Source organism: Takifugu flavidus, chromosome 9 (assembly GCF_003711565.1).
Source record: "Takifugu flavidus isolate HTHZ2018 chromosome 9, ASM371156v2, whole genome shotgun sequence".
NCBI lineage: Eukaryota > Metazoa > Chordata > Actinopteri > Tetraodontiformes > Tetraodontidae > Takifugu > Takifugu flavidus.
The window spans coordinates 3396961-3418769 of record NC_079528.1 but is presented as its reverse complement, the minus strand read 5'-3'; the positions used below and the strand labels follow the sequence as shown (position 1 = coordinate 3418769).

Sequence of the window (21809 nt, the reverse complement as noted above, 5' to 3'; positions counted from 1 at the left end):
AGTGAGACCTCTGCTTATTAGGTCTATTATGCAGATTCGTGCAATCTCTCTCCTTTTTTTCTTTATCTCATCATTAAACTTTTAGTTTCAAGCTGTGTTTCTGAAATTCTAACTAGGCGATTTGAATTGCAAGACGAAGATTTGCACACTCGACTGTGTTATTCCATGTTTTCTTTTTTGCTATTTCTCTTTATGCTGACACTTTTTGTTCTCTTCTGCTGTCCTCCCACTTGCATCCATTTGCCTCATATTCCTTCATACCTGCCTCCTGACCCGTACAACGCCAAGAAAGGGCGGATGAAGTTGTAAGAAGGAAAAACAGGAAAAAGGGAGAGGGGTGGGAGGGGTTGGGTGGGAGGGGTGGTGTGCTGTAAGGTGCCCCCACAGGTTGAACACGGTCATTTGTCATGAGGCTGAAAGCTTAAGAAAAGACTAGTTAACCTTTATAGCTGATCCCCACGAGACAGAGGAAAAACACAGCCTAGCAAAACACCTCCAGGAGAACGGCAGAGAACACACACACACTCTCACAAACACACACACACCTTCACAGACAGATGCCCCCTGCAGCCCCGAATCCAGAATCAATAGTAGCGAAACACGCTATATTCCTGTCATGGAAAGCTCTCAACGTCTCTGTGGTCCTTTTCCTCCCCCTGCATCCTTGTCAGGCCCACACCCTGCCACAGTAATTAATCACCTTGTGCTAATGAGCTATTAACTAATGACAGATTGACAAGCCTCTGCCTGAGCGAGTACTGCGCTTGTGTCAGTGAGCCTGTGAGTGTCACCAGAGCCACCCTCGGCACACTAAAGTGATTAATAAGGTTAAGCTCCTATTAGAATAGGATACAAGGAGTATCTCACACACACACACACACACACACACACACACACACCACACACACACACACAGACACACACAGACGTCTCAGTATCAATACATGTATGTATTTTTATCGAGGGTCTGATCACTGACTGGCCTGAGGCTCTATTGGTTTTGCAGTTTTGTTTTTTATTCCCCCAAAAAGTGCATTTGTTGACTGTCTGTTATCTGACTGGCCATGGCAGTCACCACTTAAGGTAAAAAATAAAAAGACAGAAAAAAAGGAAAATGCACCGCGGACCCAAACATTGGCAAGACCTGATTTCCTATAATGCTCTTCATCTGAAACTACAAGCACTTTGTCGCTGTTTCTTTGTTGACATTTTCAGCCAACGATATTGTCAACACTGTTATAGATGGGTCGATCAGGCCTTTGGTTGGTGTGTGACAAAAAAGAAGGAAAGAAAGGCAGAAAACAAAAGACATTGACAGACTTAAATAGCTGCTCTGTGTTGAAAGATACCTATAGCCGCCTCTCATGGATTCTAACGGCTTGATTTGACTCAAACTAAATCAAACAATGAGAATATGAAACACAGCCAACTTGCTCGAGACTACAGAGGTATTTACAGAGCAAGTCTGTACCTGGAGTCCATTTAATCTGATGTATCAGACTCCGAGGCCTCCGCTTTCTGATACCAAGAGAAATGTAGTTACAGCAAGATCATTTGATCCTCAAGAGAATCCCTGCACTGCATAATCGGTCTACCCTCAATCTACATGTGCCTGCGCAACTGTGTGTACACGTCGTGTGCACGAGCCAGCCACATGAACAGTGCAGTACCTTCCTCTTTGTGTCTCTGACCCAAGAGTGTGTCCCCCAGGACAGGTTTTGGTGCATACCGGCTCATTTGCATTCAAGCAGCCCTCTCATTTTTTTTCAGTGGATTTAGAAGTGAACAGCTGCTTAATGGTCATAGCTCTTCAGAGACAGGACATTGGGAAGTGCAGAGGGGGTTAGCCAGGCTTTCTGCACTACAAAACTTAAATACACACAGTGACTCACACATACACACACTTGCCAGGTAAAGCCCAGGGCAGCCATGGTTTTGAGAGTGAGATGTGACCATTTAGCAGATGTTTTCCACCCCAAAAGTGACTTCAGGGGCTTTTCACACTGTTTAATTTAACAACAGTGGGAAAGCAAGGGAAGTCGCGGGTGTATTATAATGAAGATGATGTGACTTTACTCTGTACGGATATAACAACAGGGTTGCTGCGCGAAACAAACAGTGGGATCGAGGCAGGATTTTTTCAGGAGGAGGGACGCCGAAAGCTGTCATTCTCGTGATCACTTGAACTCTGTCTCATCCTCTGGCAAATATTGGCACACGTGGAACGACTAAAAACACCATCACCTCCAAGCTCGTTTGTTTGTGTTTTGAGATGAGTGAACGCTCACGCGGACCATGTTTCATGTGCCAAAGAGGGGATTTTCAGGCAGATAAAAGTGGAGAGCAGAGCAGGGCAGAGCATCTCTTCATTGTCTCCTGCTTCACGTCTGCAGCATGAATCGACTGTTCTGTCTGAAGAAGCATTTCATCGTGAGCTTTTTGGGATGGAAGGAAGGATGGAAGGATGGATGAGATAGACAGAGAAGGTACAAATGTGACAACAACACATTCCTGAGGATAGCTTACAACTATGTTGACTATTGAAGAATATATTAAACATTTCAAAGGGGAGGGCTCTAAACACTAGCATGTTACAGCGGTGCCACAGCAACAAAAGATAATCACTGTCTGCTCAACATTGTGTTTCCAAGACAACACGGCAGCATGTGTTGGGAGCACCCCCTAAGTGGCTCTGACCTCTTTCTAATTTACAGCCACGTCTCTTGGGCCGAAAAGATCACACCAGACAGTAAGTTCCTGTGAAAATTGTATGACGAAACAGGTCAAATTTCAAAATAAAACACCCTGTGCTTTTGAGCATGAACAAATAAACAAAGAAAACCAAGGAAAGCATGGACTAAAATTATACAATTAAAAATAGATATTTTTGGGCAAGGTCAAGCATGCAACCAAGCATTTGTGACATATGCCCCTTTAATTTGTTCTAACTCAGCAAAGTCAAAGGTAGGTGACAAAGTGCCTGAAATTCCTGCAAACTTTTTTTTTTTCATCTGGGAAAAAAATAATTACTGCTTCCAATTTTCCATAATTTCACACTTTCAAAAACAGGCCTCATAAACTGTGCCTTTGTCAATGCTCTGAAAAAACGTTTGCCCGTGATGGTTTTTTTTTTCTTCTTCGTCTCAGTCTTTGCATCCCTCTAGGGGAACTAAAACTTTCCTCAAAGGCCCAGCGGGGTCTTTTTCCAGATACTAAACATGCAACAGAAGCCACAGACTAACAATAAGAAATGGCTGCAGTCAGGCAGGCTGGATGAATGAAGCTGATGAAATGGGAAACCAAATATAGAAGGAAGCAGCCAACCACATCATCGCGGTTCAGATAGCTGAATGATAATGAGATGCAATGAGAAGACAAAGAGGACAAGCAGGGGACAGGACAGCTCTAACATGGAGACAAATGACCTCTCGACATGGTGGGTCTGAGGTGGGCCGGCTAGAATAAAGACCTGCTATGTAGCAGGCAAAAGACTCCCAAATAGACATGAAGACATTGATCAAGCAAAAATTGTTCTGCATGTAACGTTCCCTTTTCTGCTCGATAAAGACGATGAATTTCGCAACGGGGAATTTAATCAGAAGCGCACACACAAGCAGAACGGCAACAAACCCGACATGGTTAGGTAAACAGTACAACACAAACAAAAGATTGTGTGTTTCAGTTTCGCTGAAGCCTGAACATCCAATCTGAAACCCTAAGCTGAAGGAAACATTGAGAAAAAGATGCATGTCGCAGCGAATCGTTCCTGTCTGGAAAATTGTGTCCATGAGTGTGTGAAGCCACAAAAACAGTTCAATCACTTAGTTTGTGGATGTAAAAATGCAGACGTGTCAGATGGAAACTGATTGGAAGATTTACCAGCTAGAGGTGGAGACAGACACAACAGGTGCATCACATGCAAATACATAGGAGGAGTCCAGACAACTCACAGAGACCGAGGCTGCTGCACGTACTGAAAAGAATGACGTTATTAACATTTAATAACCTAATGAATAGCTGACTGTGAGTTTGGGCTGCAGAAAGCACTCAAATGGTCCAAATTTTGATTATGGCTATCCTTTAAAACTGTTAAAATATATCGACAGAAGTGAACATCAACGTTCGGCAACAAGAACACTCCTGACTCTTCAGTGGGTGAACGGATACAAACGGGCGTCTCTCATCTCTGCCACCAGTGAGTGAGTGAATGAGTGAACTGATGATTGACTGAGTGAACTGAGACGTGCTCTAAGAAGGCACTTTAAGAGATCAACTATGGCAGAACAAGTGCTCTACAAAACCACTCCAGTCTACATGTAGCACCCCTGTTAAGACAAACAGGTGTTTCTGCATGGGTGTCGATTAGGGTTGATGGGACGTGTGTTGGAGGGTGATACTCTGGCTTCTTCCCGGGCACGAATGCAGCCTCTTTACTGGCCTGAATGGATTACAAAGTCTGTGCCACGCAGATCAATACACACAAGCTATAGCCAAATTAATTGCTTGTGACAATACAAGAGAAACCATAAAACTTGGAAGGGAAAGAGTCAGCCTTGGACGAAGGAGCACTGTAAACTTGGTGCATCTGTGTATTTGTGAGAGAGAAAGAGAGAGCGCGAGAGAGAGAAAGAGAGAGAGGGGGAGAGAAAGAGCTTACTGGCTTATTGTCTGAGGACATGCTTAAAATAGTCATTGTTAGTCAGTAAGCAATTCCTATTTGAGCGGCTCTAAATGGACACTTCATTCATTTACAGCAGGTGCCCTTGGACTTGGTAAAATCAAAGGTAGGGTTCTTTAGGAACCTCGCTGTGCACATTAAAACGGTGGAGCGGGGAAAAGAGAGAACGAGGGAGAAAACAAGAGGGAAACGGGGTGGAAAAACAAGCAGGTTCGAGGGGTTCCTGTCATTGTGATGGATGGATCGAGAGAATAGGGACTCCCCCAAGAAAAGGTGTAAAAATAGGATGGCACCTCTCCCTGGACCTCTTTTCCATTCATCTGATCACTAGTCCACTAGATCTCTTGCTCTGTTCCCCCGTTCACCTGCGCTCTTCCTCTCTTACTGCTGGTATTTTCTGCTCCTTCCCCCGTTTCCTCCTCTGTATCCTTTTCCCTCATCCGCTCATATCTAAAGACAAAACCCTCTCCGTCCCAGAGGGTTTGGCCCTCATCACACCGTGGCTGTAAAGGCTTCAAAACATTTTGCTGTGCTGATCCCAGGTGAGGCACTTATACAATAAACTTTGACTTGTTATAATAAACCTCTATTTACACAGAGGGATCGCTCATGCAGCCTTATGTCCTCTAAGCTTTCTGCCCGACCTGCTTTGCATTCTTTCAGCGTTGCAGATTCACATTCAGACTGGTGGCCTATGAGGGTTCTTTTTTTTTTATATGGAAGCTGTTCATAACGCCATTTATTGTCCAATGTGTTTCAAATGCTCAACAAGCCAAGCTGCTCTGAGGCCACAGGGACGGGAACGGAATCAGTCCTCTGCCACTTTGTCTGCACCCCCCCCTCCCTTTTTTGCCCCCTTGTTCCGTCCTCCGATATATATCGCTGCCTCGCTCATTAACCACTGCTCCCTCCATCCCTCCATCCTTCTTCCCCTCTCCAGAGAGGAAAAACAAACAGCTGTCAGGGTCATGAATTCTAAATGAATTTGAAGGGCAGAGGGTCCGAACAACTTTCTCCAGAGGAGCGCGGCGGCGGCGGCGGCTGCAGCACATGTGCACTTGGGTGAAAACAAGTGTGCAAACAGCATCAAACAAATATGAAGCGCTCCGTGAGTGCCCCCCGTTCCCTCCAAACCAGAGAGAAGCTGCTGTTTGAATCAATACTGCAGCTTAAGTCAGACCATCAAGGTGACTGGTGTGTGTGTGTGTGTGTGTACATAATGGGCGCACGTGTCTCACCATGCGACTCAGTAAACAGCCATGCGTTAGGGGCCAGGTTGATCACTACCTCATGGCCAGATTTAGTTCACACGAGGCTCCCCTGAAGTTTCGACAGCCTCGAGAAGTCGATTTCACCTCTGTCAGCGCACCGCCGAGGGCTGCCGGGTCAGGATGAATCAATGGGTCACTTTTCATCTTATCAATCATAACTACTGTAAGTGATATCGCTCAATCTTGTCTGTTTGAGTCCACTCTCCATCACTGTCTGGAACAATTCATCCATCACGGGTAAAAGAGACCTCAACATTATTCAGGGGAGCATAGCAAAGGTTGCATCAAGACATTCACAATGTTCTTAATTATTTTATGCTGTTTTCTTGGTAATGAAGCCATTAGCAAAGTTTACAATGATGACCCAACAAAGAAGTGAATTTTTAAGATGATCTTGACAGAAAAAGGCCAAGTAGAGGAGTTTCATGTAAGATGAATGCATCTTCTGTACCTTAAGTTGTTTGAGCTACGGTGATGAGCAAATGAATTAGATAATCTGCTAAACCTTCATTTGAGTCACACAGTGCTGCAGTTGCTTTGCTATATAGTCCTCGTCTTCTCGTCTATCACATCGTGCCCTGTGCGCCATAAAAAGGAAATTGTTGTTTCCTAGGAAAGCAGATAATAGTTCATTAAACATGTTTTCCACTGATGTTAACGTCTCAGGTCTCGGGTGTCCACAATGATGTTTGTCGGATTTGCCAACATGTAAATTAGCATCACTGCAAACACAATCTTTAAGGCTGAAGTATTAATGCACAGCTGTGCCATCATTGCACAACAGTATGTAAATTGGCAGTACATCTACGGCATGCTAACGTGTCCTTCTTAATGGAAAGACTGCAATTTTGACATTTCATTTCGGCAAAAAATCTCCATCAAAGTCTTCATGGAGAGTGATTGCTAGTTAGAAACACCTTGCCAGCAGCAGTGAGATACTGCTCATTAGACCCCTGATTGCCTTTTATCTGCATTTGACAACTTAGAGTTTAATGTTCTCCGTCTTTAATTGCAATGATTCGCATACATATTCTTCTATATCAGAACATCTGTATCTGGATCTGAGGCATGTTCACATTAATTAGCCTCCACTTTCATGTGGTAAAATGATTTCCGAATGCAAATAACAAAAGGGTATTTAAAAGATTTCTGAATCACAGCAGTGGAAGTCCTTAAAGTTTCCATGCTTGTTTGGTGTATGCATTCAGCTCTAACTAAGGCTTTAAACACAATCACATCCCCACGTGATGCTTTATTTTCAATACATCATGCAGTGACCCCGCCTGTAGACACGGCCGAACGCTCCAGCGGCGTAGGACGCACTCTGCATGTGTGGCTATTGCAGGCGCGTACGTGCGTTATCTGTTTGCAGGAAAGATCGCGATGCTTCACCGGCGTCTTAAAAGTGGAAAGGAATATTTGGAATCATTTTCGAATCACACAGGAAACGTGTTTGCGCATCTCACAGAGCGCGTTTCAACAATGGCTGATGAAATTGTATTCACTTTTCAGTGCTTGGGAATACGCTGGTGTGTACGTGCTCGCCCGGCTGTGTTAGACCTTCAAAGTCTTTCAGTTTTGGCAGCGAGATCAGAGGAAATGAGCGTTGTTGTGTTTGCGGGTACAGGCGTGCGCGTGTGTTGCCGCGCGTGCACGAGAGCGGGAGAGTGAGAAGGCATGAAAGTGAGATTCTGAACTGAAACGTTTGATGTCAAAGAACAGCGTCTGCAGTCTGTCTGCCAACTGCCAGCCCTCTATCACCATCCCAACACATGGCCTCTGCAAAAAAAGAAAAAGTGCGCGTGTTGGTGTCTGCGCGTGCGCATGGCTTTGCGTGCGTGCATTTGTGTAAGCGGCCTCATTACACAGAGGCTTGGCTTTGTGACACTGGGCTACAGCGAGCATAGCTGCGCACAGCCTGTCATGTTCCATGGGCTGATAGAGAAAGAGAGGCAGAGCGCGTAGGCACGTTACCTTTCCTACCTTTCACACCAACAGTCTTTGGATGAGTCCTTAACATAGCGAGTCAAGAACACTTGAGGCAAATTGTTAACTGATGTCTGTGTAATTTCATGCACATGTATGTGAATATTTTTGTGTGCAAGAACACTTTAAAGCGCGCTTCACCCGTGGCAACCGCCCTATACATGCTAATCATGTTTCTATGTCTTCTCTTGACGGCACATTTGTACATCTGCTCATATAAATACACACAGACTAACCCGATTAGATCGGGGGAACAAAGCAAAATATGACATGACTACAAAGAGTGTCACAATTCCAGACTTCAGAGGGCCACGAGGCCTTTTCATGGAGGAGCATTGTGGGGTTTAAAAAGTTTAGGGAAGATCCAACAAATGTGCGATGAAGAGCGGTGGAGAAGAGAGCCGAGACAAAAAGGAACACTTTGACTCCGCAGTGCGCGCATGCCTACGCAGACTCGGGCAAAATCAAACCAAACAAAAACAGCGATTGAGGTTCTAGCAGGTGCACAAACAAAGAACATACCTAGACCTCGGCAGGGCAAAAGGCTGGCAGATCAGGTGAATCTACAGAGCGGAGACAGATGTGTCTTTGAATGCTTCCTGACACCTTTACACTGTGCTGTCTCGTGGCTGACTGAAACACATGCTGTGAAAATAAAGAGTTTGGAGGGTTGTTTTGGAAAATAATAATAATACAAAAAGGAAGAAAAGAAAAAGAAAATGTGCCACAAAAGCCACACGGCTGCAGGAAAATAAGTGATTGGACTTCAGAATGGCAGGTCCGTTAGTGAGTCCCTGCTGATGGACCGGGCTTGTCTTTCTTTTGTTTTCCTCCCTGCATCTATTCCCTCCCAGACATTCAAACTGATTTCCACGCATCAGGGGGAAAAAAAACTATTTTGCAATCAAGGATGGGGCTGAATTTTACAAAATAATCATCCAATCACAGAAGGTGCATCTGATGGCATCAATGAAATATAGTAGCTTAACACTAATGGTGGGTTTTTCTAAAAGTGCCCCAAGGGTGCTAGAACCAGGGACAGAATCAGAAGTACACTCCACACAGGTCATCAGTACATAAGAGGGCACAAACATGTCACATTCACACAAGCACACAGTCTCCAGCATCCCTAATCAGCACTGTTTTGGACTATCTGATGCACCAGGAGAAAATACGTGAAGACGGGGAGAACATAACGCATCACAGTATCACCAAGAAACACTCAATAGCAACGATTAAACTCGCTACCTTGTTTAATATGGAAGCCGCCTTCTCCAATTTTCAAACGCCCATGTGCATTTTGTACAGTATAATGATGGGCTTATTCCAATATCGACAAGGAAAAGCTTCACCAACGGGCATCTTAGCTTCCCCTGACACGTTAATAAAAGCACCACTGTCAATTCTACAGTCTGGCGCCACGTTTTCTATTTAAATCTGTCACAACTCCTGTTGTGTTTGAGAACACCTCCAACAAATCTGGGCTTGCTTCTACTAATTTTTAATAATGATGCAGGTCTGGGTTGAATGAATCGGCTGGAAGGCGGCTGAAGCATACTAATGTGTCTGGACAGTCCTGATGTTGTTTGTAGCAGCACTGTTGAGTGGGAAAAAAAGATGACTTTTGCAAAACGTGCAGGATGCTATAATTAGATGGTATGGTAGTGTGCAGCCAATTTCAGCGTGGGTTTGTGTTAAGATCCGGCTCTGAATGACAAGCATCTAATGTTAATTAGACAAAGGTTAAATATACGGTATACTATTAGAACAAACATGCAGCTAATTATCCGAAACAGTGAAGCTTGCTGTTTTCAGTGTTATGAGCCGTACAAGTGAGAGGAAACTTTCCTGTATCCGAGCTGGGCGGCAGAATGAATGTGTCTTTGTATACAGCGTGTAAACACATTATCTGTTAACCCTGTCTCATCTTTGAAAAAACTTTTATTCTTAACTATATGTCAATAGACATTGGTTAACCCAATTTTACCCATTACATGTTGGTTTATTGTAGGAATGAACATAAATAGGTGAGACAAATGCTTCAGTTAATGATGGACAACATTTTCAACCATTTTCCATATAGTGCCTGATGGGAAGGGTTTGGCATTCGGACATGCACAACAGCTCAGACCTCTGAGACCCATATCAGTATAAGCCCTGAAACAGAGCGGACATAAATCCAGTGTTTGAGATACCCGAACAGTCACGAAGCAAGTTTTATTTATGGTCCAACAAAAAAAGTGAGTAATGAAAGGACCCTAATCTGACCTGATATAGCCGGCTGGCTTTGCTGAGTTTTCATGACTACATTTCCCTGTGCAGGACTGTCATCGTGGAAGTGTCGTGGCAGGCTTGAAGAGGATTTGGACCGCTTCTCTTTATCCCCTGCACATATTTCAAACCATCAGCATAACCATGCTGTGGTAATCCTGCAAAATGTTGCTGAAATAGAAAAGTCACCGCTCGTTTAATCAAAAGCAGCTGTCTCCCCGGAAACAGGCAGAAATAACAAACCTCTTGGGGAGGGGGGGGGGGGGGAACTGACCCGTTGATTGAATATTGAGGACAGTTCGACCCATTGATTGAATATTGAGGACAGTTCGACCCATTGATTGAATATTGAGGACAGTTCGATTTAAGTGGTGCGACAGGTGCGGTCCTGCTTTCAGGGAGCAGGCGTTCACTGTAACAGACAAGGACAACCTGCCCACATCTGACACAGAGAAATGGTTTTGTTACGACAAAGTCTCCTTGGCCGAGGAGGGTTGGGAAACTCTCTCTCTGTATTTCTGGGCTCTAGCATCTCCGCTGGTACAGCCGATACCCTCCTCGGCTGTGGCCGAGGTTCAGAAAAGCAGATTTGGGAGCAGCTGAGATGCCAGGCTGTTTCGTTGTGGAGATGGAAGATAGAGGCAGATACTTGTCTGATGATTAGCCAGCTCTTACCATTACGTGGCAAAACAAAGGGACGTGCAGAGTCGGAGATTAGAGACTCGAATATAGATTTATTCATCTATTGCCGTTTCTCCAATTTGACTCCCAGCTAAGCAAAGCCAACCTATTAAAGTAAGTATTGAGTGGAGAAGAAACTGTTTTAACAGGAGTATTGACAGAACCGACGCTGCTTTTTTCCCCCGTCTTCTTCTTCTGCTTAACAGTGCACTCTGATTTAGTGAAACAATATTTGGTTTGTACTGTATCAAACAAGAAGCTAGTAAACAGATTATACCTGATTAAGTGATCCATCTCGTTCAGACTTAAAACAGCAGCTTCTCGCAGCTTTGAAGTAACAATTTAGACAGTGGATGGGAAAAATGAATAGGACAGTTTCTTACTTGATGATCCAAAACAAAAGCCTCAGAATAATTTATAATAAATAAAAAAATAACTCACTTAACACGTACAATTTGAAAATATCAATAACTTTCCAACTGTTTTACAATTGGCCTCTAAAAGGAGTTCATTAAAGTTAAAGACATAAATTATGCTTTCACCCCCCCACTACTATTTGTTACACTACATTTCACAACCTCAGTCTTGTCTTCACACAGAATTACCAGTAAAACTGTAGTAATTTTAATAGTAATTGTGATTACCGGGGAGGTTTCTGTCACCTCTGACCAGCATCTTCCCAATTAGCTGTCTACAAGGCAAAAGCTCAATCCTGAAATCAGATCCACAGCATCTCCACCCACGAGCTTCATTACCTCTCCTCTTTCAGTCGAAAGCTGACCATGATTAAAATCCAACATTGTTTAAGGATAAATGAGCCTTTGAGGATGCTTGTTTGCTGTGATGTATTAGCGCTCTGCTACATGCTGTTGCTGAAGGTTTGCTCTTGTGTTCTTCACAGTTGATAGAGTCTCGGTACCGACACACAATTTACGTCGGGCTATAATGTTCCTGTCAGCCTCCTTTCTGACCAATATCAAAGGGCAGATTTCTGAATGTGAGTGTTCCTGTCTTTATTTTCAGCTACCTGCTGCTCTGTGAACCTGAACATGCTTTTTGCAAATATACAGTAGAAAATATTGTACACTTGACAAATAAAAGGGGGAAAATATACTTTTGTCTAAATATATAAACCGAACATAAATTTACCGGAGGTAGTTTTTGAAAATGTCAGTTTTCATGACCCTTAAACGGAGTTTGCTTGTGGACAAAAGGCTCAAAAAGTTTTATTTTGAAAAAAGAGGTGTACATGCTATAAACTTTATAAATAATGACACTCAACAAGTGTTGCTGGCAATAATACGGCTGCTATTAGTACAAAAAAAAAATCTAAATTCCTTCGATTTGCGTGAGCAAATACATCGTATTTACAGGGGAAACATTTCTGTAGTCACAGTGCAACAATGAGCAGCTTCAATGTCACCATGAGACTCCAAAGAGAAGGTTAAAATGTCCAAACCAGAAGGCTGGATCATGGCTGAAGGGCCTGGCGTAATTCAGGGAAGGATTACAGCATCATGAACCACCCCAAAGATCACCATAGCAATGTGGACCACGTGACAGATTATTTAAAGATCTTATTTAGGAGATTCCTGAGCACCTGTGGGCAAGGTAAATCGGCATTCTATACTACAGACTTTCATGGCAGAAAGTGGGATTTACCAACATTCTCCAAATATTTCCCGACTTTGCTGCTTCTTAGTAAAGGCTTTGCTGGCAACGAAACACTGGGAGAAGTTTATTCAGAAAAATTTACAGTGCATAGAAAATAAAACAAATGAAATAATTTTTAAAAAAAGAAGCAATTCAGGTGCAATGAGCAGCTGGAGATAGCTCCGTAACTCTACCGCTATATGCTGCTTTCTCACTCTTTCTTCTCTGTTGCAAGTCAATGGCACGCCATGCTTCCCCACGCTGTGCGCTTCCCCGTGGCGTGGCGCTTCCTTCAATGAGACCACGTGAAGCACCAATCAATATGGATTAATCTCTGTGAGGAGTTATCCACTGACTCCTTTTCATTACAGGAGGAAAACATCTGCGCTAATTATACTATATTGGACTTTTTCCCCTCTTCCTTTTGTATCTGGAATGTCGAGCTGGATTTGAAAAGTGGGCCGGCAGCGAACGCGTAATTGAACACCGCGGACCGTCGTGTCTCTAATGAAAGTCGCGGGTGCCATGCCTGACTCTTGCTGCCTGGAGGTGCATCCATCCAGCTGCTAAGACTTCTGCATGCTGGGGAGCTGGAATCAACACCTCCTTCCACCTTCTGTGCTCAGACTAAGAGACGCACATGAAGACACACACGTGTGCTGAACACCCGTCCGCCCGGCAGGTGGCCTCAGCCCTCGTGGCAAGGGGTGGGATTCCCACAGTGCTCTGCAGGACGGCAGAGATTATCATGCTGCTTCCAGACACTCATAGAATGTTAATCCTCAGCCATCTTTTCTGCTGTATTGTTGTTGGATCTTCCTTGTGAATGCTTCTCCTCCTTCTCAGTTCCCTGTTTTCTCCACTAAGTTCCGGTACACATCAGAGTTCTGACCTTCCGCCTGTGCTTGTCCTCTTTCTGAAATCTTTAGATCCTCGTTTCTTTCTTAGATGACGACTCTTTTACAGTCTCCTGTCCTTCCTCTGGGCTCTGCAGGCCCAGCGCTCACGCTCAGCTCGGCATTGATCGTCTCATCACCGCAAAAACAAAAACACCAATCAGACCGTCATAATCATAATCACTCTGCTGGAGGAACACGCTGCGAGACAACGGTAGAAAAGGAAGAATAAAGGACTTGGCAATGCTGCTCAAATGTGTTTTTACTGCAAAATGATAAAATAAGAGAAAAAAAATGAAAAAGAGGTGACAGCTGTTGGAAGGCCTCCCTCTGGAAGTGTAAAACAGCAGCTCCCCCCTGCTTCTCACTCTGATTTGCTATAAAAGTTTCCCTGTACTACTGGTACCTCGTTACACCCTGTCATGTTTTTTTTGAAGGAGTCCAGGACTGCTAACCTCTCGACGTTTTTGCTGTGTCAGCAGTCTCCGCAGGGTTACCTCTCTCATCCTGCGCTTTGTTATGCAAACCATATTGTAAACTTGCAATCCCAACTTCATGTCCTCGGATAGCTCGGAAACTTCTCAGCATATTGTAATCATGAACGGTGGACATGTCCAGGGGTCTGCACAGATGAGGGTCCAGTCAAGGTACATGTTCCTCCTATACTGGCTTTTACGCACGCAACCATAAACATTTAGTCAATTGTAATTTTAGAAAATGAAAACATCCTCTAAACCATCTGCTTGATGTCATTTGCTGACTTTTCAGTAGGGTCTCTTTTTGAAACTTCTGTATATCTTGATTGAGGACATTGAGGGGTAACTGTAATGCTATATTTTACTCTGGGTTTGCCCTTATTCAAAGAAACTATCTTATGAATAAAATCTCATCTGAAAGATGAGAGATGGAGAAACTGAACAAGATTTCCCATTTATTTGGACTCAGTAGCTCAGTAATTGAGGAACAGGAAAAACCTTGAGAGACTCTTTAATGTCCTGCAGGGTGAAATGTAAATGCAAGCATGCTACCAGGCTATAATGAATCATTATTAAAAAAAAATTGAAATCTGATTTAGAACTAACTTTAACTATGGTCAGGGTCTTGATTTGTCAAATGGATTTGTCAAGTTTGTTTATGAACGCCAGCAGATGATCTGCAGTATGTCTGACATGCGTCTAAAGGCTGTTTTAGGTGGATCCTGCACATAGAGTCTCATTCAACAGACATGTTTACCAACTATACACCCACAATAGCCAGGTAGCATCTTCAGAATGGTTTGGTGGGCGAACAACTCGACTATATTTTACATGTCGTAGGTTTCCAGTGCTATTTTTTACTATCTGGTACAACGGAAATAGGGTCACATGACACTTGATTAAAATTGGGAATTGATCATTTATTATTTAAGTTTTGCAGACCAGGGCATTTCAAAATGTTTGTCTCTGATTATTTCTTTCTGCTTCCTACCACTGTGCTACCTTTCTGGTTCTGGGCTACTGGATCATACCAACAGTGGTTTAGTGTAGGTTCTCTGTGTGGGAGGGGTAATCTTTGGTTAATATGTCTCTGTAACTGCATATACGCATTTTCATGGTGACATAATTGTGTTTAGTCATGGGAATAACCAGTTTGGTTGGATTAAATATTCAATTAACATCGGTGTGATCCAGTAGGAGTGGCCTAGCCTTTAAAAGAGTTCTGATGCTGCCAAGGGAGTCAGTGGTGCAGACGCAACTTGATGTTGCTTAAGTTTTTTACATTAGTCAGTACTTTTTTTTTTGCTGTAGGTGTTTAAATAATTTTGGTTTATTATTCTTTTAAATTATTTTGGACTTTATAGGTCAGAAAAATATCTTTTCTCGTATTATGTGGACGGTTTTGCTGTCTTTTGAGAAGTAGTTTGGAGTATTTTTCGGATATATTTTCTAGTGCCTTTCAGCAAACTAGCCGTACTCTAGAGCCGGGTGTGACAATGTCAAACGATCTGCAGATATGTGCGCAGTTGTGCGGATCCTCGTGTTGAAAAGTGTAAGAATATCAGCTTAGTTTATTAAAGATGCAGATCAATCAAGTGGCGGCAGCGTTCGCAAGGATTAAGATGAAGCCTAATATCAGCATCACATGTTTCAAAATCTAACAATGTCAGTTTTATGTCCTGATCTCTGAGGTATTCCATCATGTACCCCTATTTTGTCCTCTCTGATACAGGGGAAGCCAAAGAAAACGTAGACAACTATAATCTTAAACATACAATTAAAACTTTGACAGCAAAACAAGGAGGGCTGATTTGATAATTGTTGTTTTGCACCTACGTACAGCCTGTCGACCAACAGTCTCCACTCTGGCTGTTCACATGATTAATGATGGTTTCTCCTGAAAGCCTTGAGTGGCACTAATGAGGGTTTGATATTGTTCTTCGTGATTTCGATATTCCATCACATGTTCTAAGTCAGTGCCCTGTCCATCCTTTACCAGCAAATAGCTGATTACCCTAAAGTGGCCACTAAAGTCTATCCCAACAGTCACTGGTTGAAAGTCAGGAACACATTCTTGGGTGCTCCATTAAAGGACACACAGACTTGCATTTTGGGGGGGGGGGGGGGGGGTTGGACAGTCTGATTGACCCAACATGCAAGTTTTTGGACTGAGAGGAACATGGAGGACATGGCTCCACATCCAAAGGTCCGAGCCATCTGAGATCTATCCGAGGCGCAATTAATGTTGGGTTAAAATATAAACCGTAACCAAATGAAATACTGCTTTAATAATTGTAGACATTAGGGTGGAAGTATGGGAGTTTGTGATTTATGCAGTTGCCAGGCTTTTGCTATTGATAGTCTTGTATCTTCTAGATTACTGTCAGTGAAGAACTGCCAGTTTAATTATCTGTGAAACACTTAATAGATTTTTTTAATCTACTCCCCATCTTTTATTTCTAAAGCTTTATCTAAAGCCAGACTGCATTCATTCTTAAAGGAAATGTTTCCATTTTAAGTTTAAGTTATTATCCCTCACAGATATTGTACACTGTATCACTTCGATATAATCTCAAGTTTCATTTCAGAGAATGACATTAATATTTACGCTGCGGAAACCATGGAAACTGTGCGGTGAGTATATTTCTAGCTTAATGTTCCCAGAAAGTAACAAAATAAGTCATAGAGAAATTTAATGAGTAAATATCAAATTAAACCAGTGAGTTGAATTGGTAAATATCAGGTAATAAGCCTAAAGTAAACAGAAAGATGTTAATGCATATGTATAAATGAAAAGTTTTATACTCCGTATTTATTGTTACATAAATCCATGCGAAAGCGCTAAAGTCTTTTGATTTACTTGAAGGGTTTAAAAATGCACATTACAGGTCAACTGACATTTTCTACTCGTGCTCATGCCCATCCATCTCCAGATTGGAACTTGTTTGCACAAAAAGTAACAATCTGGAGACAAACAATACCGGGCACACAAATAAATACAGATGACCTAGGAAGAGGGAGGCAGTGCGAGCACCCTCTGGGAAATTTCCCAACATCAAGCGTAAAGAGATTAAACCTGTGGACGTGTGCTAATGGACACAAGATCATAATGAACGGGGCTTGTAGGGGTAGATGAGGTATGTGAAACCAAGAATGGCTGCATATTATATCTGATGAAACACGTGGGTAATGTACAGAAACCCATTACTTTCCTGTCCCTCTCTGCGGCTATTGCCAATTTCCTGCTAACTTTTAACAGTGAAATGGAAAAAGAAGAAAAAGGAGGGGGAAAAATTGTGCCAATGTGTAGATTGGAGGTACCGGAATTACAGTAATATGTGCCATCATGAGCAAACCATTGAGCAGACCTGACTATGATGCTCTCATTTCAAGCCTAGTTAGAGGCCATTATATCGTTTGCAAGTGCCTCTTACATAAAAGCAGCAACTTATGGATGAAACAGTAAATAACACAAACACACATACACACACAATAGTCTAAAGAACAGAAAAGCACTCCAAACACGAACATGTTCACGTGGATGGGCCTGTGGTCGGCCGAGTAATCTTTACAGGAGGCCATAATCAGACATCACTTACTGATTACATAGTCTCCAAAGGGATCTTCATCATCCTCATCATCTAGGTAAGCTGGGTGAGATTGTCGAGTGGAGGGGAGAAAGAAAAACCAGGAGGAAACAAACAAAAAAAAAGTGATTATGGCAAATCAGGAGATGAAACATGACTTTAAAAGTTCAAACCAAGTTTAAGACCCAACTAAGAAGTGCATGGATGATACAGTACGGATAGTAAACATCTGTAAACAAAGTAAATGTGGCCTGGCATTCCCACTTTTGGGTTCATCCTTGCTTCAAACCACAGTGTTCAGAATCATGTTTGGATGTAAATTGCAGCCACTGCCATTTACGCTGAACTCAAGACTTTTGGATGTCTTTTTTGTTAGCTTTAATTTGCACAGAGCCGCCTCTGCTCTCTATCAGGTCTGTATCATTTATACTTTCATTTTCTTTCTCAGATATTTCGGCTGCCTGGCCCCTCTGATGTAACTTAACACCATCGACTATGTTTAATGCATCTGTGTGTGAGTGAGTGTGTGTGTATGGGTATCAACATTATCTTCACCGAATCATTGAAGGTTGTCGTTAATGTTTGTTCCCATTATTCATCAGGGCTTCTGCATGAGTGCATGAGTAACATACAGAGCATGTGCTCTTCAGAGGGGAGAGGGAACATGTGCTCTGTATGTTGAACAGACCAATATTTATTGATCCTGACTCCTGACTGCAAGGCAATCTTTCAAACCCTGGGCTCCAGCCCCATGAGAGGCACACACAGCCAAAGTCTCTGCGTGCATTTTATGAAAACATGCGTGTCCATTACTATTAACTCCTGTTTGTACTGTTCTCACTGCATGGACAAAAAGTCCTTGAACCTTTGGAGTCTGTAAAATATAGAGGCCTGCATACAAAAAAGCACACAATCGCGCGTGCACGGTCAGTTGTGCGTGCCTGTGAAAGCAAGCTGTCAGGCCTGCTCTCGCACACCATTCATCACTAGCTGCTAATTCTGTTAGACCATTGTCGAGCCTTTTGTACCCCACGTTGCTCTCAGAAAACTCAATCAGAGGCTAATGCCCCCAACCCTAACAGACACACACACACACACACACACACACACACACACACACACACACACACACACACACACACACACACGCACACACGCATGCGTACAGAAAAAAGGAAAAACACCAAAAACCTCTCATTCTCAGTTTCTTACTCACACACTCACAGAGGCCCCGAGGGGCCTGCAGGGGTCTTGGGGGACCTCACCAGTCTGACTCTATAAGTGTTGCTTGAATTTGATTGACAGGAGCTGCCTGGACCAGTTTACTGGTATTGTGACTAGCTGCTTTGCAGGAAAAAAAAGGTCTTAAAATCACTTCCTGTGGTATAAACAGTCTTATGGTTGGGAGGAATGCTTAAGTCCTTCAACAACAACTTGGTAATTGGGCAGAAGAAAGACATCTTATGGTAAGTATAGAGTTTGCTTTGGTCTAAACTAATGAATAGCTGTGTTCATTTGAGACTTTCATTGCTCTGAAAAAGGAAAATGTGGTCGCACTCTATCAGCAGTACTCACACAGTAAATTTGATTCGCAAATCAGGGCGTTTTAAGATGCATTTAAAAAGTTTTCTGCTTTCCAAAATCAAAATTAACATCAGCTTCAAGCAACATATCAGACCAGCGTTTAAGTGGAAAGAATGACGGCACCAGTGAGGGAAACTAAGCAATTGAGCATGGCCAGATGTGGAGCAGGCAATAGGCACAGAGGCCAGACTAAATTTAGCGCCACCTTTCAGTCTCTAATTATGAGATTAATATATCCTGTCACATATGTCACAATACTAAGCTATGATTTATTATCCAGCTGAGCAGATGGAGAGATTGGACCAAAAGGAGAAGAAGGAGCGGCAGACCGTCAAAAAGCAGCTAATCGGCATGCATGCGCGGCTGGGACTCTCCTTGACTGCGCATCCACAGTGTGTCCGTGTTTATAAAGTCGGCCTTATGAGTAAAGCCAAGATTTATTAGCATGAAACAATGCTGAAGCTGAATTAAACCCTGCCTGCTTCTATCACAGGCTGCCGTTTAATGAGAGGGTATCACACAGGCGTGGAACCCCCCCTGCTAGCCTCACATACACACACACACATGTACTGGGCTGTAGATTGTGGCTATAAAGTCTGTCATGGGCTTCAGGTTTAAATCAATGTCAAAGAGCGATCTTATTTCATCTAATGCGTGTTTTAATCATCCTCCCTTCTAATCAATGCAGTTTGGATGCAGTCATCAGGTATTGCTGGCGGGGAATTTACAAGCACTTCTATTCTCCTGTCTGTTTCCAGACGGAAGTTTTATGAGGCCGTGCCTGGTGTGACAGTAAATCTCTTCCTCTACTTTGCCAAAATGAAATCTCTTGATGCTGTTTCCCGTTTCTGTGTTTGTTTGTCGCTGTATTGCTTTTGCAAACAAAGTTCGGACATGGCTGTGCCAAGTCAACGCTCCGGTCTCTTCATTTTAATAAGGTCTGGAAGGGGCTATAAAAAGGAAATTTCCTATTCAATATTGGACAATAAAGCTGGATGTGGAATAACTTTAAAATCCCTGAGTTGCACTTACAAAACCAATTTAAAAGTCTTACATACTTTTCAGTAATTGGAATTTAGCAGTAAATGAAAAAAACCTAATTAGAATAGTTTAGAAACGGATTGAGTGAATGCCAGAGGTCTAAGAGTGAAATACCACATTGCTGAACTATATAAATGAATGGCTAGCTGGTATATTTACTGTTTTCTTTTGGGTTTCTTATAGTATTTGTCTGTTAGTGTCTCTGCAGGTGTGTGTAGATGAGCTGGACATAAAGGATCATTTTATATAAGCTTGCAATATCAAATAAATATCAAAATATCAAATTAAATATCAAATTTTGCCCAGATTAAAAGAGGACATTTAACTGATTATGGTTATAATTGATTGATGAGGCTTCAACACTGCAGCAGGAATTTATATACATTAATATTTTATTTGTCAAAAAGGGCATGAAGCAGCATTGTGACCACACCAATGTGCTGTGTATGAACGCTTCATAGTCTTATGTTGGGAAGATTAAACACATATACTTAAGAGACTTTGACACAATATTAGACATGAAGATAATACCTTTTATGTTCCTGGATGGATCGATTAGTTATTGTTTGATATAAAAGACTCATTTCAGTACACAACTTCCCCAAAGTAAAAACCAACCTGGGGGAAAAAACCAAAACACACTTGGAACCCAATAAATAGTTACATTAAATGAATTTAAAACTCTGGTGATATCAGTGATGTCTTTGTGCCAGTCTTATGTGAAAAGGTTTAAAGTCTTGTTCATTTTATTTTTTATCAGACTTTGCTGCTGTCCTCTAGGCAGGTCTCCCCTTGAAAAAGGAGCAGGTCTAATCAAAGGCATCATTATACACCTCTGCTTGGTGAAAAGAGTTTTGGGACTAAAAATGGCATCAAGCACCATGATTAACTACTGCAGCTCATCCAAAAGATCACACGTTGTAATCTGTTATCGACTGGCTTTGTTAAAAAAATAAAAAGCCAAATAGAACATGCAGTTTTCAGCATGAAATGTGGGAGGAAACCATTCCAAACATTTCTGAAACCCACCCCCACCCTAACCCCCCACCAGTCTGTCAGACAGGATCTGTCACCATCGCTCAGAAATTTCTATTTTGGCAGTGCAATCAGGCACGAGTCCAAATTAGTTCACATGTATACTCCCGCCAGGAAGGAGGAACTCTGACCCTTAAACCGACACCTGTCAATCATGCTGGCGAGCCGCACCGATAGGAGCACAACAAGGGATGCTGAGAGGTGCGACGTGAACCAGCAAAGAACCAGCAAAATAAGCTCCTTGAAGGAGAAAGGGTGGAGAAGAGGAAGATGAAAAGAAGCACAGAGAGGTGAGAGTTCTGAAGCTTGTTAGAGGCGCTGGGAGATGAGAGCGGTGCAGCGTGCTGTTTGGTGTTTTAGCACGTCGCCGTCTTTTTGATTTGTTAGCATGTGTTTATGATGTTGTATCTCTGTCTGCTTCTGTCAATCTCTATTATTAGACCCTCAGATCCTGCTTCTGCTGTTTTGACACTCCCGTTGCTCCTGTTTCACACCAAGACACACATGCTCAAGGTTTGGCCTCACACACAGCCTCGCACCCACTTATAGACAAAATCACGTCGGTTACGTACAAATGCACACTCTTTCAATTTTAGCACCATCCCTGCTGGGGGCGCACACCGGTTAGGTCTGAGGGGAGCGGAATCTTT

The 21809-nt window shown here is 42.7% G+C and overlaps 1 protein-coding gene across 14 annotated transcripts in view; it reads right to left on the bottom strand.

The window, feature by feature from the left end:
* The window catches only part of tenm2a (teneurin transmembrane protein 2a), a 176394-nt gene that overhangs the window by 96799 nt on the left and 57786 nt on the right, over positions 1-21809 (bottom strand). For 8 of the 14 annotated variants that reach the window (XM_057042742.1, XM_057042745.1, XM_057042744.1 and 5 more), the window contains one exon: positions 17512-17562. The exons of the other annotated variants lie outside the window; for them this stretch is intronic. In XM_057042742.1, coding sequence (XP_056898722.1) covers positions 17512-17562 — 51 coding nt within the window. The remainder of the gene's footprint in view (positions 1-17511; positions 17563-21809) is intronic. 14 annotated transcript variants of the gene reach the window in all.